The 18,683-nt window shown below is 39.5% G+C and overlaps 1 protein-coding gene across 2 annotated transcripts in view; it reads left to right on the top strand.

The window, feature by feature from the left end:
* Window positions 1-280: 280 nt before the first annotated feature.
* eogt (EGF domain-specific O-linked N-acetylglucosamine (GlcNAc) transferase) overlaps window positions 281-18,683 on the top strand; it is a 44,766-nt gene continuing 26,363 nt past the window's right edge. For both annotated transcript variants that reach the window (XM_080027047.1, XM_080027048.1), the window contains exons 1-11: window positions 281-333; window positions 1,653-1,896; window positions 2,645-2,745; window positions 3,030-3,138; window positions 3,701-3,795; window positions 3,890-3,994; window positions 7,456-7,562; window positions 7,923-8,026; window positions 8,609-8,701; window positions 9,294-9,365; window positions 10,180-10,266. In XM_080027047.1, coding sequence (XP_079883173.1) covers window positions 1,702-1,896; window positions 2,645-2,745; window positions 3,030-3,138; window positions 3,701-3,795; window positions 3,890-3,994; window positions 7,456-7,562; window positions 7,923-8,026; window positions 8,609-8,701; window positions 9,294-9,365; window positions 10,180-10,266 — 1,068 coding nt within the window. In that variant the 5' untranslated portion in view covers window positions 281-333; window positions 1,653-1,701. The remainder of the gene's footprint in view (window positions 334-1,652; window positions 1,897-2,644; window positions 2,746-3,029; window positions 3,139-3,700; window positions 3,796-3,889; window positions 3,995-7,455; window positions 7,563-7,922; window positions 8,027-8,608; window positions 8,702-9,293; window positions 9,366-10,179; window positions 10,267-18,683) is intronic.

The raw sequence follows: 18,683 nt of genomic DNA on the forward strand, positions 1-18,683 counted from the left end.
TAAATAAATAAACTATTTCATACAATTGTCCAAATTTAAGCCTATTTGTATGCAATACTAGCCAAACTTGTAAGAAATGTGATTATAACAAAATATTTTTAGGTGCCACATGCTACAGAACATTAAATACAGGACCAGGTGTCCTTGTTTTGATGTCAACATTTTCTGCAAAATATTAGGGATTTAGTGTAATTTAGGGGAAAAGTGTGGTACACAGCGCCACCCCGTGGCTGTCTCTATACCTTACACGCCGGTACAATATTTCCGGTGTTATGGCGACCACCGCGGCTACATCATCGCTTCAGTCTGGAGGATAGCAGGCTGTGCATTCAGGTAAACTGCTTCTCAGTCACTTAAGCTCATATCAAACCTAATGTGGACGACCAGTGACGTTGGGTTTCGAGCCCGTGGCACGTTGTTGCAACGTGGAAATGTTTTTCTTTTTTCCCGTCCATTTCTCTTGCTGCCACATCGGTACAGATTAAATCAATGCAAGGGATTTCTTTGTCAAGAACTAACCCTATATATGTTAGCCAACAGATACACATTTTACGCATTGATAATGAATTCTTGCATTTCAATCTCTCTTATAGAGGTCCATGCATTTCACCCCCAAACAAAGATAAGAGTAAGTAACGTGTTATAACTTCCACTTGCCCTTTATATTTATCCCACATGCCTGTCAGTGTTTCTGGCGGGCTGTAACGTTAACATTATCTTAAAGCTTAACTTGTTAACTTTAGTCAATGGACGCTATCTGAAAGTTTGATAATTAGGCCTACACGTAAGACGTAAGAGATACTTAGCTAGCTAAAATTAAGTTTGCTTCTAGCTTGAGGGCGCACGCGCGAAAAGCGTGTGAGTAAACATATGTGCTCGTAGAAGACTCAAACACAAACAATTTAAATCACAGTTACGATAATTGGCTTCAATTGATTATATCAAAAGAAAACGTAAAGCTTTTCAGCGCCATGTTTCACATGCGGCTTTACTCGTGAGATAGGCTACTTGTGGAGCCGCTGTTTTGATGGAGCACAGTAGTTTCAGGCATCCTCAGGAAAATGCCCCTTATCAGTGACTTTTCACCGTCACTTGAATGGGCCCTTTGAAATGATGTGTAATTATTGAATGGTTGTACAAAACCTACTGTTGGCCTATAGAAAGTTCTGCAACATCAGGTCTCAGCTCTGCCGCTTGTGCAGTGCAGACATTGTTATTGTGGTAACTCTAATAACAGTATTACTACTATAAGCTTTGGTCATTTATTTGGAGAGTAAGGAATGACAGTGGCTGTGAGATATAAGAACATGCATACACTGGACTGAACAAAATAACTTGCATTGTGTGCAAATGCTGGTTTGGCCAGCTGGAACTTTGTAGGTCACATTATTTATTACCAGCCAACCAGCAGTTTCCCCCTTCAGCCTCAGTTATGATTGCTCAGACTACAAAAGGAAAAAGGGTCAGTATAATACTTCCTGCAACAGCACCTTTCCTTATGTGGAGCTCAGATCTGCCTGGAGCTAAGCTCCCACACACTTGCTTATGTCCACAGGCTTGTTTACTGTGGTGCTAGGCTTTCCACCAAGATTACAGAGGGCAACTCTGAGATGTGTCTCTGTCTCTCCTCTTCTTCTTTTTCTTTACTTCAGGGTGCTGCAAAGAGAGACAGCTATCTCACATGTCAGTGTAATTCTGACTATGCTGCTCTTGGTAGCGCTGGACATAATTTTTTCTTTCACTGTGGTCACTGCTGAGAACGCCAACCACAAACCGCCGGCACCGCTGTTCAACTACAGCAGCATCTCCCTGCCGCCAGAGCACATACCCTACTTCCTCTACAACAACAAGAGGGTCGCCAAGCAGTGCCGCCTGGATCCGCTCTGCCCTTTTAAAGTAAGAGATGCACTCTGTCAACTTTCCCTGTTCAATTTATTTATCACTAAAGTGTGTAGGGACTTTTTAGGGGTTTTATAGTGAGAAAAAGCTCTAACACAGCCCTGCTATTTAAATTGACTGTCAAGTGCTTTAAGATTTAGATCATGTATAATAGCAAAATTAGTCTGTTAGTCTTGTGTAGGATTATGTATATGTAAATTGACATGAAAGACTGTCTTTACCCTTCGTCTGTGGTCTCACACAGACAGAAAGTAATTTAGTTTTTGTATTTACCTTTTAGCACTTACAGTATGTTATTTGTTTGATAAGTACAGGATTATTTAGTTCTACCCTACTGTTTTTTTAACAGTTGATGAGTGGGGGTTGCTTTGGAGCATAATTTACAATTACAATTGCAGTTGTTGTGACTTGTGATAAGAGTGTTAGAGGAAGAACCCTGTTTTCAATACTTTCTTATATGTGAACGTTTCTTTATTGTGCCCCAAGTTAAGTTCTGTAAGCTCCTTTAATGGATTGGTAAGAATCTACTTTAATATAGTCAGACCCACCTTCCTCAGCTGTTATACATCTCACATTGCAGGTCACAGTTTTATCCCACCATAGTTTGTTATAGATTTTATTCATCAGTGTCGTTTTAAAAAAGATAACATTTGATTTTTAAACTTTTGCGACAACACTATGTAAAATGTGTCTTTCTCTGCCTCTCACACATGTGTATATATACTCACACTTGCTTTCACAACAGGATGTGCTGCAGGACCGGTCTGCCTGTTGGGGCTACGAGAAGAACTGTGATCCAAGAATGCGCTTCAGCTATCCAGTCTGTTCCAAGGCTGACTCTGGATGGTATTGTTCCCCACGTCACATTTGACTACTCTTTATATTCTCCCTTTGCCATTCTCATAAGTACATAATGCAGTTTACATAACTTACTTTCAACAGTCTCCTAGCAGCCATCCATAATGTGTCAGGTGCAAATAAGTAGCACATAATAGTAATCTTTTATTCATGAGTATTGGAACCACAGTCTCAAATTATTTTATCAAAGTAAAAGTGTGCTCAGTCAAAGCATGCATCATTGGATTAATCATTACGGCTTTGCTGATCTGCTTAAATCTGTTATCTGCCAGGGCCCGTTCGCTGGAGGCAGCCCAGGAGCTTTTCTGGAACCAGGCTGATTTTGGTTATGTGAAGGAGCGACTCTCTGAGCTCAAAACCCTCTGCAAGGCCAGCAAGCCAGTAAGTCTGCTCATTTCCTTAGTTCCCACGGGCATACTGAGTCAACAGGAAGAAACAACAGGTAGAAACAGACACAGTGTTCAACAAAAGACTCTGCAGGCGATGGGTGTGTGAACATAATTTGCAGTTCAAAAGCAATAGTTCGGAGAGAGCATAGATCATTCACTGAAATCTCTAAGGTCCTGAGTTTATCAGTATAATTTAAAGCTGTACTACGTAACTATGTAACAGGAATATGGGGTCTTTTTATTGACTGCACTGCCATGTCTAAATAATTAGCCATATAGTTATCCAAAGCGGATTTGTGTTTAAAAAAAATAATGTTGTCGCTAGAAATACATTTTTTATTTCACATCACTTCCTGATATATGAGTGCCTGTGTGATTCTGGCGTGAATTTAGGGGGCAGACAGTAAATACTCCAAATAGGATTTAGAGAAGAAGTATAGTCTTTGTACGGTCTAAGTGGAATGGTTATTGTGGACAAAATACCATTGAAAAATAATATATATATAAAAGAAATATATGAATAATACATATTTCTGCTCTTAATATTTCCCAAGGGGGACTCATCATTAAAATGTAGTGGCCACACTCGCTTCTGTAAGGCAACTAACCTTTACCTGGACTTGCGTAAGCCACACAGAAGTCATGATAGGTGAGTATATGTGGATGTTACATGTACATGAAAAATACATTGCACTAATGAGGGTGTCTTGAAGCTCATCTTTTTTTTGGGGGGGGGGCTTTAGATACAACGAGGACTTCATTCAGGCGGGGGAGATAGGCGGTCGTTGCAGACTGAACAAGCGAGCACTGGCCGCAGAGGGAGAGCACAAGAGCCCCTTACAATCTTGGTGAGACACAAGACACACACCCACGCACTCAGACTAACCCTTAGCCAATGACTTAGTTAGAGCCAAAATCCCATTCCCTTACCGGAAATCGAACCCCGGGGCGCGGTTGTGAGAGTGCCAAATCCTAAAAACTAGTTTGAGCACTTTTCAAATGTGTGCATCTATAACACTTTTGTATTTATTGTTAATGCATCCGAGGTTGATTTGTAAAGTGCCTCTTATGTAAATGTTCTTATTTGGAGGCAATAATGACGCTGCATGATCTGTATGTTCACACTTTGTGTTCCTTCACTTGTGAACCGAATTTAGAAAGGAAGGGTTGCTGATACATGTATCCCAATAGATAAATAAATAGCCTGTCACTAGGTGGCGCTTTCTCCTTCATGATACTACTCAGTGCACTGTATTGCCAGACTTTTGAGACAGGCATCTGTAGGTATTAGTGTCTTGTGCGGCTTATGCTGGGTTTACACTAGAGGACTTTTAAAAGACTTTGAAAAGACTGAAGACTGAAACCCTTTTACATCTAAAGACAATCAACTCACACCTGAAGACAACTAGTCATTAGTTTTCAGTTGCAGAGTGAGATTTTGAAAAGACAGGGGGTCTCATATTGCAAGACTACAACTAGATTCCTTTTGAGATTAATATCATTTCCGCAAACGCGATAGTGATTATTTAATTAAAAAAAGGTTAATTCAATATTCCGAGCGGGGGACTTCCTTTAGTTATTTGACCATCTTTATTTGCTTATCTCGTCCCCCAATAACTTTAACTTCTAACCCTGTATTTGACGGTAAAGTGTTAAGGTTGCGCGGCTGTCAGCCTGGTTCTCCCGCCGATGCTTCAAGGAAAAAGTGTCCGAAATAAGTCCCTGCACAGGCGGACACAGGTCGCGACTAATGCCGCTCCTCCTACGTCGTGCTTGGTGCATGCGAGAGTGTGACAGTGTTTACGTCATTTCGCTTGAGCCAACCCCTTAAAGGTCACATATTATGCTAAATGCACTTTTTAAATGTGTTCTAACATATCCATGGGTCCACGGTGTGCCTAGAGACTGCCAAAATATTTAAAAAAATAACAATCTCTCCTTTTCTCACTCTCCCCCTTTCTGAAACCCCCACCCCTCCCCCCAATATACTCCAGTCAGAATTCTCCTCGTTTCTGACCTCACAAACTGGAAAGCCAGAAGCTTCCACTGTGCAGCCCACACCCCTATTTCTTATTGGTCCACGGCCCCGACAGACAGAGGGCGAGGCGTATCTGGCTTCGCTTCCGGACAGGGGGAGGGGGCAGCTCAAAGATTGTATATTTACGAGGGGAGCTGCAGCTCTTTTTAAAAAATAGGCCATTGTGAGATTAGCTGAACATCAGCATAGTACAATAAATTATCTGAAAGTTTTTTTCAGCAAACAATTAAAGAAAAACGTATTAGGGACCACTAAGACCATATAATATGGTGTATAATAGTACCGAAAAGTGTATAATATGGGAGCTTTAAGACTAACGATAATATCAAACATGTTTGATAATGTCGGAACGTCAAGACGGGAAGAAGACTTGCTGAAATCGGGTCGGATGACCACCTTACACCAAACGACTGAGATTACGTGCGCGCGCCACAACTCCAGCACGACTTCTGTGATTTCAGTCCGACATTGGAAGATTGTCTGCGACTGTCAAATCGTGTGAAAAGTCGTGTAGTGTAAGCCCAGCATTAGGTGCAGGTAATGTCCTGCCTGGGGAATTAGCAGTTACAGTATGTGTCACATCAGAACAGCTTCTTCTCCAATATAGTGAGAACAGTGCAAGTATAATCTTAAAGTGAGAAGCTCTGCGGACAGCTGTTACAGACACAAAGACTTGTCAAACAATAGGATGTAACCTTGCTTCAAAATGTAAGATAGAACTAATGATGTCCGTTCTAATGTCACTAATATAAATAAAATGTCATTCCTAGGCCACAGCATATTTTCAATCTAATTCAAATTATTCTGTAAAGTTGTCTTTTACATAGCATCACAACTCATTTATGTTGTTGTGATCGTATGTCTGAAAGCAATGAAACACACGTCACAGTCAAGAACACACACACACACACACACACACACACACACACACACACACACACACACACACACACACACACACACACACACACACACACACACACACACACACACACACACACACACACACACACACACACACACACACACAAATCAGTCCTGAAAGGGAGGGGGGGGGGGGGCTGTCAGGAATGTGAGAGTGGAATTTGTGCTCCATGCAAACCTTTTGTTTGAAGTGGGGTATGCTTCCCGCGGGCCAGTGGCGCAATGGATAACGCGTCTGACTACGGATCAGAAGATTCTAGGTTCGACTCCTGGCTGGCTCGTTCTTTAACCTAATTTGTGAAGGGAGTTGTGCTGTGTAGGCAATTTTTAGACACTTTCTGTGAAATAATGTATAATCAACAACACCCAGTATAGCAGTGCTTCTCAAATGGTGGGGTGGTGTTTTGAATGAAATGCAAACCTCAGTTAATCATTTGCTCTTGTTTCTCTGTCCTGAGATTCACACATACTGAGTAGTCTTGTTTAAATGTTACAAATTGAGCTAATAAACTGAACTTCGACTTTTTTTTAAGTTGCTGCAGAAGTTATCTCAGCTAATTTTATAATCTAACATCTAATTTGATAATAAGGTGATTGTATGCAGAATGCTCATGCCAGAAACTCATACAGTGGTTTTGTACAGATAAATAAATAAATATTAGCAGGTTCTCAACAGTATTTCAATTTAGGGGGGGCGCGAAAAAATGTATGTCCCCTAGGGGGGGCATGACAGAAAATAATTGAGAACCACTGCAGTATAGTATCAACCTAGTCATTCGTCTCCTATTCTAATGAACACATCGTAATAAATTTTGGCATTAATAAGCTATGGTATGTTTTTTGAATCCCATTTGAGTTGTTAAACTTTAGGTTATTGCTTTAGTTCAAATTACCATAGGTATTAACTCAAGAAGCCGGGTTCAGACCAATGAGCCCTGTGTGAAAAAGCTGCTGTCAAAAGACAACAATCTTCTGGATCTGCTTCGCCACTCATAGAAATTCATACCGTCCTCTCTGTAAGACTTGTGCTATAGCATTGGAACTGAAAAGCTTCCACTGACAGACTGATATACTGAGTCTAGTATAGTGAGTGTACGAGCCAAAATGCATTGCTGTCTGCTGCAGTTTATTTTCCGATACTTAGCAGTTACCAAAGTCAGAAATGTGCCAATCCTACACATAGGAGCATTAAAAAGAAAACAGATCATGGTAGAAGACTAGAACAAATGTAGTTGGGTTGTTATGCTTGTTATTTCCACGGTGTGCCACCTTGTACCATAATGAAGCATTTTTACAATTTATATTTACGGTGCATAATTGGTGTGATTTGCTGTGCTGTTTTCTTAGGTATGCTGAGCTGCAGACATACACACAGCTGGACTTTTATCCCATAGAGGATGGACACTGTGACATCATAATTGAAAAACCTACTGTTTTCATGAAACTGGATGCTGGTAGGTAACAAAGATTCAGGTGCCTCAATGTAATACACAAAATTAGCTAAAACCTTTACTTAATAATAAAAACGATGCACATGGTGTTGTTTATATGCACACCTTAAACTTGTTTGAGGCTAGATGGACTTTGATTTAAATCTTACATTACTAGAATGTAATAGCGTGTAATTTGATTCCATCAAATGGTACAATTCATGAAAACCTTCTTGTTATTTTCCTGTGACAAACTGAGAGTTTGTCCCCAGATTATTATTCCCCTTTTAGTCATCAGGCCTTAAAAAGATTGATGTTTAGAAAATTTTCCATTTTCAGTTGTGACATGATTGCAAAAGGGATAGTTTTGTGTTTTTCTAATAGGGGTCAACATGTACCACCATTTCTGTGACTTTGTTAACCTGTACGTCTCCCAGCACATAAACAACTCCTTCAGCTCAGATATCAACATCATCATGTGGGACACGGTGAGTACCTGGTGCCTCCCACTACAGAAGCAATGGAGGCAAGGATGAAGATATATCTGAATATTTTGTTTCTATGTAAGATGTAAGAACAGCTTTATAATTAAATAAATCTTTATCTATAAAACTCCCAATCTGACTTTACTGTCCTGAGTAACATGAGAAGACACAGTCATACAAACATGCAATTTAAAAGTTAGATTGGATTTGAGCTCTTCACAGCGGTTAAAAAACCCAAGCAGCAGTTTGTCTTAACAAGTCTGGGACATACAGTATGTGCCTAGTGAAGGCACCAAGGGGAAACAGCAGTTGAAAAAAAGAATGCTTTACAGACAGCCTTATCCGGCCCATTGTTCCCCTCCACTGTGCACAGAGGCAAACTGGAAAAGGGAAGAGAGAGAGAGAGAAAGAAATGGGAGGAAGTGAAAATGGTCACAAACTGCACACTGCAGTACAAACAGTGATAAGAGATTTTGAAAAAAAAAAAAATTAACCGAGTTTGAAAACTTTGAACTATCTACTTGTTTTTTCATTTCAGGCGTAATAATAATAATAATAATTGTTTCCCTCTTGTTTATGTCTAAGAGTTTGTATGGTTATGGAGATCTGTTCAGTGAAACATGGAGGGCCTTTTCAGACTATGACATCATCCACCTAAAGACTTTTGACTCGAAAACAGTAGGTATAATGTACCCCATGGGTGGTCATTGTATGCTCCTTCTTTGTAAAGTTGTTGAACTCATCACATACTCACATATTTTCTTTTAGAAATACCCCAAAAAATAGGTAATTTTTGGTCTGTGGAAGTTAATTAAAGTGTTGTTACAGACCCCAGTGCTGTTTTTTTTACAGGACAAATTCTCTGGCGCACAGGGAATGGTGTGTTTGGTTTATCCATAAGCAGCAACAATGGTCTTGATGAAATATATACGTAAGAAACTGTGATGTTAGTATGACCAACCATATCTGAACAGATAAGAAAATAATGACTCAAATTTCATCAATATAAAATCCAATGGAAATGATGTCCGATATAAGCACTTCATTAATCTGAGCACTGCAATTAAAAAGCATCATCACAGTAATGAGCACTATTAATATTTATATAGAATGGTGGCTAATTGTTCATGTACACCAAAATCAGCATACCACCATTTTTTATTGCATGCTCATGTGTGTATAAGACCATGATGACAGTCGTGTACACAACATCCGAGTTCGGTGTTGTGCTGTATGCTTACTTCATTGACCTATCCTTACTTTTCCATAGGTGTGTTTCAAAGATGCCTTCTTCTCCCTCCTACCGAGAATGAGATACGGCCTCTTTTACAACACGCCTCTCGTAAGTTAACCCCTCATGTATTATGTGTGTGTGTGTTTGTGTGTGTGTGTGTAGCCACAAACCTGATGTATTTTAGATATGTATTTGCTTTGAATAATGTGCAGTGTCTCATACTTTTACAGCTCCCTTGTTTGTGTCTTCATTTATATATTTATCTCACACTTTGTGATCGATTTTTTAAATGATTAATTTAGCTTATTTATTTGTTTCCTCCATCCCTACATGCACAAAGATATCCACTTTGGTCATAAACATTCAGTTCAGGTTATGCATGTGATGTATTCTAGAGCTCAGCAAGTGCTTAGTTATTTAAATGATAATTCCAAGGAGATTACTATAAAGAAGATCTGATGTAAATATGTGTTGCCCTGTGGTTCCAGCCTTGAGGTGTGATATATTGATAGGTCGGCCTCAAGCTGATGCTTTTGATTGCCCCTGCACCACACGTCATGTTTATATTCATGTGCTCACATTTACAGCTGCAGTTCAGCGGTCTATGTGTGAGATTCTTGACAAGTGCATATGCTCATTTGATATTCATTCAGGGGAGATTGGGAAATATAACAGCAATCTTCTTCATATTCCCAGTGTGTTACATATTTTTCATCAAATCCAAGTGCACTAGTGTGGCCGAGATTTAATTAGCCTTTAATTGATTTCAAACCACAGTTATCTTCTCTTAGAATACAAATATTGCACGACTATGTACAACCTTTAACAAAATGATAATTTTCATACAATATTTTTTAATTGAATGGGTGATGACTTGTGTATGTGAGTCACATTGGCGCTTTCCGTTGTGTGTTGATGGCAGATCTCAGACTGCTACAGTGAAGGAATGTTTAGGGCGTTCTCCCAGCATGTCCTCCATCGACTGCATATCCCACAACAAGGTCCAAAGGTAGGTGAAAGGAAAGAAACAATTTAACATCTATTACTTTGTTATTATAACATTTCTAAAGGTTTTTATGATCAAGATACAGTTAAATTAAGATAGTGTGAATCTACATTTCTGCAGATAGTGTTAAAGAATCCAACATTCAGCCAGATGAAAAAAATAAATATAACAGAGTTGTAAAAAAGCACGAAACTGCAACCAGATAACTTTTGGGTTATTTTCTAAGCTTGTCTCTAGAAAAACTAGCCTATATTCTTGTAAAAACAAGAATATATGCACATGGCTCCCTGGTAGTCTAGTGGTAAGGATTCGGCGCTCTCGCCGCGGCTGGGGTTCAATTCCCCGTCAGGGAATAACTTGTTTATGGTGTGAAGTGGGTAGAACCTTACTGTCTGTAATCCAGGTCTTCGGGTCAATAATGCGGCTAGATTGTGGATTTATGATGAGTTTCATCGGGGAACATTCAGCCAGATGAAAAAAACAAAACACTCACAGTTATAAAATAGCACCAACCTGCACCCACATGACTTTTTGGTTATTTTCAAGCTAGTCTCTAGAAAAACTTGACCAGATTCTGAAACATGGTTTCAGCAGCCAGAAATGGGTTGGATGGCATTTAGTGGACTTGTGTCCTCTGATTGGTCGGTTTCAGTCTGTTAAATGTTATAATCATGTTGTGGTGTTCATGAATGAATCTCAGGTTCAATCGTAAAAACCGGTAGGGGATTGTAACGGTTAACAGTCTGAATGCGTCCAATCAGAACACAAGCCTTATATGAGTGCGCTAAATACTCACGAGGGCCTGCGCATGGCTCCCTGGTAGTCTAGTGGTTAGGATTCGGCGCTCTCACCGCCGCGGCCGGGGTTCGATTCCCCGTCAGGGAAGAAGTTATTAATGTGTATGAAGTGGGTCCTAGAACCTTAGTATCTCTAACTAGTTGCGTTCTATGAAAGAATGTCAGGTTTAACAAAACAAACCCGGGGGAAACTTGTTATTATCCAAATGAAAAAGGCAACCCCGCTTTCCTTCACTTTTTTTGTGATTTTAATGAAGATGATATAATTCAAAAGCTTAAGCTCAGCCTGCAGTTGTACTTTTGAAATTAAGTTGCGTTTTGTCATTTGGGAAATTAAAAAAGGAAAGTACATTTTGCATTCATTTTCATTATAAATAATGCAGGGTTAGATTTTTAAAACCCGCAGACCATTTCTTTTTTCAGTAAAATGTGTCACTTCAATTGGAATCTTTGTCAGCAATGGTGCCTTATCAAAAATAGGACTTGAAACACTTTTCAATCTACATTTACAAATGCACATTATTTACTCACAACTGGAAGATCAACTGTACATTTGACTGAATGATAGACATTCCTGGACTTCCATACTTGTCCATATTTGTCATTTCAATTGGAATTTTGGTCAGCAATGGTGCCTTGTCAAAAATAGGACATAGAACATTTTTCAATTTACATTTACAAATGTACATCGTTCACTCACAAATGGTAAATAAATTGTAATTTTGACTGAATGATAGACAGTCCTGGACTTCCATACTTTCATATACGTATGGCAAGACCTTCATTTGAACCTATGGATCGGAATACTGTTTTAACTTTAAATATAAAGTAATGTAACTGAGAAAACAAGCCATATATGATTGCACTTAATACTCACGAAGGCCCGTGCATGGCTCCCTGGTAGTCTAGTGGTTAGGATTCGGCGCTCTCACCGCCGCGGCCGGGGTTCGATTCCCCGTCAGGGAAGAATTTGTTTATGGTGTGAAGTGGGCAGAACCTTACTGTCTGTAATACAGGTCTATGGGTCAATAATGCGGCTAGATTGCGGAGGACCTTCTACTCACGATGAGTTTCATCGGGGAACCTTCAGCCAGATGAAAAGAACAAAACACTTACAGTTATACAATAGCACCACCCACATGACTTTTTGGTTATTTTCCAGCTAGTCTCTAGAAAAACTTGACCAGATTCTTGTAAAAACATGGTTTCAGCAGCCAGAAATGGGTTGGATGGCATTTAGTGGACTTGTGTCCTCTGATTGGTCGGTTTCAGTCTGTTAAATGTTATAATCATGTTGTGGTGTTCATGAATGAATCTCAGGTTCAATCGTAAAAACCGGTAGGGGATTGTAACGGTTAACAGTCTGAAACCGTCCAATCAGAACACAAGCCATATATGAGTGCGCTAAATACTCACGAGGGCCTGCGCATGGCTCCCTGGTAGTCTAGTGGTTAGGATTCGGCGCTCTCACCGCCGCGGCCGGGGTTCGATTCCCCGTCAGGGAAGAAGTTATTTATGTGTATGAAGTGGGTCCTAGAACCTTAGTATCTCTAACTAGTTGCGTTCTATGAAAGAATGTCAGGTTTAACAAAACAAACCCGGGGGAAACTTGTTATTATCCAAATGAAAAAGGAAACCCCGCTTTCCTTCACTTTTTTTGTGATTTTAATGAAGATGATATAATTCAAAAGCTTAAGCTCAGCCTGCAGTTGTACTTTTGAAATTAAGTTGCGTTTTGTCATTTGGGAAATTAAAAAAGGAAAGTACATTTTGCATTCATTTTCATTATAAATAATGCAGGGTTAGATTTTTAAAACCCGCAGACCATTTCTTTTTTCAGTAAAATGTGTCACTTCAATTGGAATCTTTGTCAGCAATGGTGCCTTATCAAAAATAGGACTTGAAACACTTTTCAATCTACATTTACAAATGCACATTATTTACTCACAACTGGAAGATCAACTGTACATTTGACTGAATGATAGACATTCCTGGACTTCCATACTTGTCCATATTTGTCATTTCAATTGGAATTTTGGTCAGCAATGGTGCCTTGTCAAAAATAGGACATAGAACATTTTTCAATTTACATTTACAAATGTACATCGTTCACTCACAAATGGTAAATAAATTGTAATTTTGACTGAATGATAGACAGTCCTGGACTTCCATACTTTCATATACGTATGGCAAGACCTTCATTTGAACCTATGGATCGGAATACTGTTTTAACTTTAAATATAAAGTAATGTAACTGAGAAAACAAGCCATATATGATTGCAGTTAATACTCACGAAGGCCCGTGCATGGCTCCCTGGTAGTCTAGTGGTTAGGATTCGGCGCTCTCACCGCCGCGGCCGGGGTTCGATTCCCCGTCAGGGAAGAACTTGTTTATGGTGTGAAGTGGGCAGAACCTTACTGTCTGTAATACAGGTCTATGGGTCAATAATGCGGCTAGATTGCGGAGGACCTTCTACTCACGATGAGTTTCATCGGGGAACCTTCAGCCAGATGAAAAGAACAAAACACTTACAGTTATACAATAGCACCACCCACATGACTTTTTGGTTATTTTCCAGCTAGTCTCTAGAAAAACTTGACCAGATTCTTGTAAAAACATGGTTTCAGCAGCCAGAAATGGGTTGGATGGCATTTAGTGGACTTGTGTCCTCTGATTGGTCGGTTTCAGTCTGTTAAATGTTATAATCATGTTGTGGTGTTCATGAATGAATCTCAGGTTCAATCGTAAAAACCGGTAGGGGATTGTAACGGTTAACAGTCTGAAACCGTCCAATCAGAACACAAGCCATATATGAGTGCGCTAAATACTCACGAGGGCCTGCGCATGGCTCCCTGGTAGTCTAGTGGTTAGGATTCGGCGCTCTCACCGCCGCGGCCGGGGTTCGATTCCCCGTCAGGGAAGAAGTTATTTATGTGTATGAAGTGGGTCCTAGAACCTTAGTATCTCTAACTAGTTGCGTTCTATGAAAGAATGTCAGGTTTAACAAAACAAACCCGGGGGAAACTTGTTATTATCCAAATGAAAAAGGAAACCCCGCTTTCCTTCACTTTTTTTGTGATTTTAATGAAGATGATATAATTCAAAAGCTTAAGCTCAGCCTGCAGTTGTACTTTTGAAATTAAGTTGCGTTTTGTCATTTGGGAAATTAAAAAAGGAAAGTACATTTTGCATTCATTTTCATTATAAATAATGCAGGGTTAGATTTTTAAAACCCGCAGACCATTTCTTTTTTCAGTAAAATGTGTCACTTCAATTGGAATCTTTGTCAGCAATGGTGCCTTATCAAAAATAGGACTTGAAACACTTTTCAATCTACATTTACAAATGCACATTATTTACTCACAACTGGAAGATCAACTGTACATTTGACTGAATGATAGACATTCCTGGACTTCCATACTTGTCCATATTTGTCATTTCAATTGGAATTTTGGTCAGCAATGGTGCCTTGTCAAAAATAGGACATAGAACATTTTTCAATTTACATTTACAAATGTACATCGTTCACTCACAAATGGTAAATAAATTGTAATTTTGACTGAATGATAGACAGTCCTGGACTTCCATACTTTCATATACGTATGGCAAGACCTTCATTTGAACCTATGGATCGGAATACTGTTTTAACTTTAAATATAAAGTAATGTAACTGAGAAAACAAGCCATATATGATTGCCGTTAATACTCACGAAGGCCCGTGCATGGCTCCCTGGTAGTCTAGTGGTTAGGATTCGGCGCTCTCACCGCCGCGGCCGGGGTTCGATTCCCCGTCAGGGAAGAAGTTATTTATGTGTATGAAGTGGGTCCTAGAACCTTAGTATCTCTAACTAGTTGCGTTCTATGAAAGAATGTCAGGTTTAACAAAACAAACCCGGGGGAAACTTGTTATTATCCAAATGAAAAAGGAAACCCCGCTTTCCTTCACTTTTTTTGTGATTTTAATGAAGATGATATAATTCAAAAGCTTAAGCTCAGCCTGCAGTTGTACTTTTGAAATTAAGTTGCGTTTTGTCATTTGGGAAATTAAAAAAGGAAAGTACATTTTGCATTCATTTTCATTATAAATAATGCAGGGTTAGATTTTTAAAACCCGCAGACCATTTCTTTTTTCAGTAAAATGTGTCACTTCAATTGGAATCTTTGTCAGCAATGGTGCCTTATCAAAAATAGGACTTGAAACACTTTTCAATCTACATTTACAAATGCACATTATTTACTCACAACTGGAAGATCAACTGTACATTTGACTGAATGATAGACATTCCTGGACTTCCATACTTGTCCATATTTGTCATTTCAATTGGAATTTTGGTCAGCAATGGTGCCTTGTCAAAAATAGGACATAGAACATTTTTCAATTTACATTTACAAATGTACATCGTTCACTCACAAATGGTAAATAAATTGTAATTTTGACTGAATGATAGACAGTCCTGGACTTCCATACTTTCATATACGTATGGCAAGACCTTCATTTGAACCTATGGATCGGAATACTGTTTTAACTTTAAATATAAAGTAATGTAACTGAGAAAACAAGCCATATATGATTGCCGTTAATACTCACGAAGGCCTGCGCATGGCTCCCTGGTAGTCTAGTGGTTAGGATTCGGCGCTCTCACCGCCGCGGCCGGGGTTCGATTCCCCGTCAGGGAAGAAGTTATTTATGTGTATGAAGTGGGTCCTAGAACCTTAGTATCTCTAACTAGTTGCGTTCTATGAAAGAATGTCAGGTTTAACAAAACAAACCCGGGGGAAACTTGTTATTATCCAAATGAAAAAGGAAACCCCGCTTTCCTTCACTTTTTTTGTGATTTTAATGAAGATGATATAATTCAAAAGCTTAAGCTCAGCCTGCAGTTGTACTTTTGAAATTAAGTTGCGTTTTGTCATTTGGGAAATTAAAAAAGGAAAGTACATTTTGCATTCATTTTCATTATAAATAATGCAGGGTTAGATTTTTAAAACCCGCAGACCATTTCTTTTTTCAGTAAAATGTGTCACTTCAATTGGAATCTTTGTCAGCAATGGTGCCTTATCAAAAATAGGACTTGAAACACTTTTCAATCTACATTTACAAATGCACATTATTTACTCACAACTGGAAGATCAACTGTACATTTGACTGAATGATAGACATTCCTGGACTTCCATACTTGTCCATATTTGTCATTTCAATTGGAATTTTGGTCAGCAATGGTGCCTTGTCAAAAATAGGACATAGAACATTTTTCAATTTACATTTACAAATGTACATCGTTCACTCACAAATGGTAAATAAATTGTAATTTTGACTGAATGATAGACAGTCCTGGACTTCCATACTTTCATATACGTATGGCAAGACCTTCATTTGAAACTATGGATCGGAATACTGTTTTAACTTTAACTAGAACTGCAAGCAGTTTTTACCGGGGGCCAAGCCTCCGACGCAACTCGTCGTCAACCGCCGCGCCGGCCGCTCACTTCACAGAATCTGTGGATGTAAAGTTTTTGACTGTGGGATGTTCGGTTGGCGAGTTATGAGCAAAAGCAGATTAAAATGGCGACCCGAGCTAATTGCACAATGTAATGTCAATGGACATGCTATCTGAGATTAGCAATTGCGCCAAATCTCTTTGACGGAAAAAAAAAATCTAATTTTATTAAAAAGTCCCTTGAACATTACTATTTCTTGGCCATATTTTTTATATCGACTCGGGTATGCCCCTTGATGGTTTCCCTGGAGTTTTAAAAAAATTCCTTGGGCCAATTAGGAGATATCAAATTTCCTCGTTTTATGGCGCCCCCTTATGGCGAAATTCTCCAATTTTTTATTGAACGCAATTAAGGGTAGCACCAACATATGTCTAAAATTTTGACTTGATCCGACTTATACTTTTGGATTTATGAATATTTACGTACAAGGAAGTAACTGTGAGCTAATTTTCAAATATTCAAAGCGCTACCGTTTCGTCATCGAAGGTCGTATCAAAATTCTTTCAAATAACTTTTTTCCGTGTGGGTCGGTAGATGTTCTGTGCAAAGTCTGGTGTCAATTGTCCAGAAATTGTGGGAGGAGTAGCGAAAAATAACTTTTTCAGTTTTCGCGATTTTGCGAAAAATCTATATATACGGAAATGGGCGTGGCCTATGCCAAAAGATGCAGCTGACTCCAGTGAATCTGTGCATATAAAGTTTTTGACTGTGGGAGTTTCGGTGTGGGAGTTATGGCCCCAAACGCGTTTTCTTTGGTGTAGCGCCACCTAGTGGCCGGCATGTCTGAATTTTTTTGTATGCTGAGAATTCACGGACCTGGATCTAGTCATGCAATTGGCATGTCTGCACCCTTTACGGTTTGGGCTGTGCACGCAGTTCTAGCGGCGACAAATAATAATAATCCTTACAAAAACAATAGGGTTCCCTGCCCCGCAGGGCTTGGGAACCGCGTTGCTGTGCAAAACGCGGTCCCAGCTCCTGCTCGGGCTTGGCCCCCTAAATATAAAGTAATGTAACTGAGAAAACAAGCCATATATGATTGCCGTTAATACTCACGAAGGCCCGTGCATGGCTCCCTGGTAGTCTAGTGGTTAGGATTCGGCGCTCTCACCGCCGCGGCCGGGGTTCGATTCCCCGTCAGGGAAGAATTTGTTTATGGTGTGAAGTGGGCAGAACCTTACTGTCTGTAATACAGGTCTTTGGGTCAATAATGCGGCTAGATTGCGGAGGACCTTCTACTCACGATGAGTTTCATCGGGGAACCTTCAGCCAGATGAAAAGAACAAAACACTTACAGTTATACAATAGCACCACCCACATGACTTTTTGGTTATTTTCCAGCTAGTCTCTAGAAAAACTTGACCAGATTCTTGTAAAAACATGGTTTCAGCAGCCAGAAATGGGTTGGATGGCATTTAGTGGACTTGTGTCCTCTGATTGGTCGGTTTCAGTCTGTTAAATGTTATAATCATGTTGTGGTGTTCATGAATGAATCTCAGGTTCAATCGTAAAAACCGGTAGGGGATTGTAACGGTTAACAGTCTGAAACCGTCCAATCAGAACACAAGCCATATATGAGTGCGCTAAATACTCACGAGGGCCTGCGCATGGCTCCCTGGTAGTCTAGTGGTTAGGATTCGGCGCTCTCACCGCCGCGGCCGGGGTTCGATTCCCCGTCAGGGAAGAAGTTATTTATGTGTATGAAGTGGGTCCTAGAACCTTAGTATCTCTAACTAGTTGCGTTCTATGAAAGAATGTCAGGTTTAACAAAACAAACCCGGGGGAAACTTGTTATTATCCAAATGAAAAAGGAAACCCCGCTTTCCTTCACTTTTTTTGTGATTTTAATGAAGATGATATAATTCAAAAGCTTAAGCTCAGCCTGCAGTTGTACTTTTGAAATTAAGTTGCGTTTTGTCATTTGGGAAATTAAAAAAGGAAAGTACATTTTGCATTCATTTTCATTATAAATAATGCAGGGTTAGATTTTTAAAACCCGCAGACCATTTCTTTTTTCAGTAAAATGTGTCACTTCAATTGGAATCTTTGTCAGCAATGGTGCCTTATCAAAAATAGGACTTGAAACACTTTTCAATCTACATTTACAAATGCACATTATTTAC

Source organism: Ammodytes marinus (assembly GCF_949987685.1).
Source record: "Ammodytes marinus genome assembly, chromosome: 4".
NCBI classification, from domain to species: Eukaryota; Metazoa; Chordata; class Actinopteri; order Uranoscopiformes; family Ammodytidae; genus Ammodytes; species Ammodytes marinus.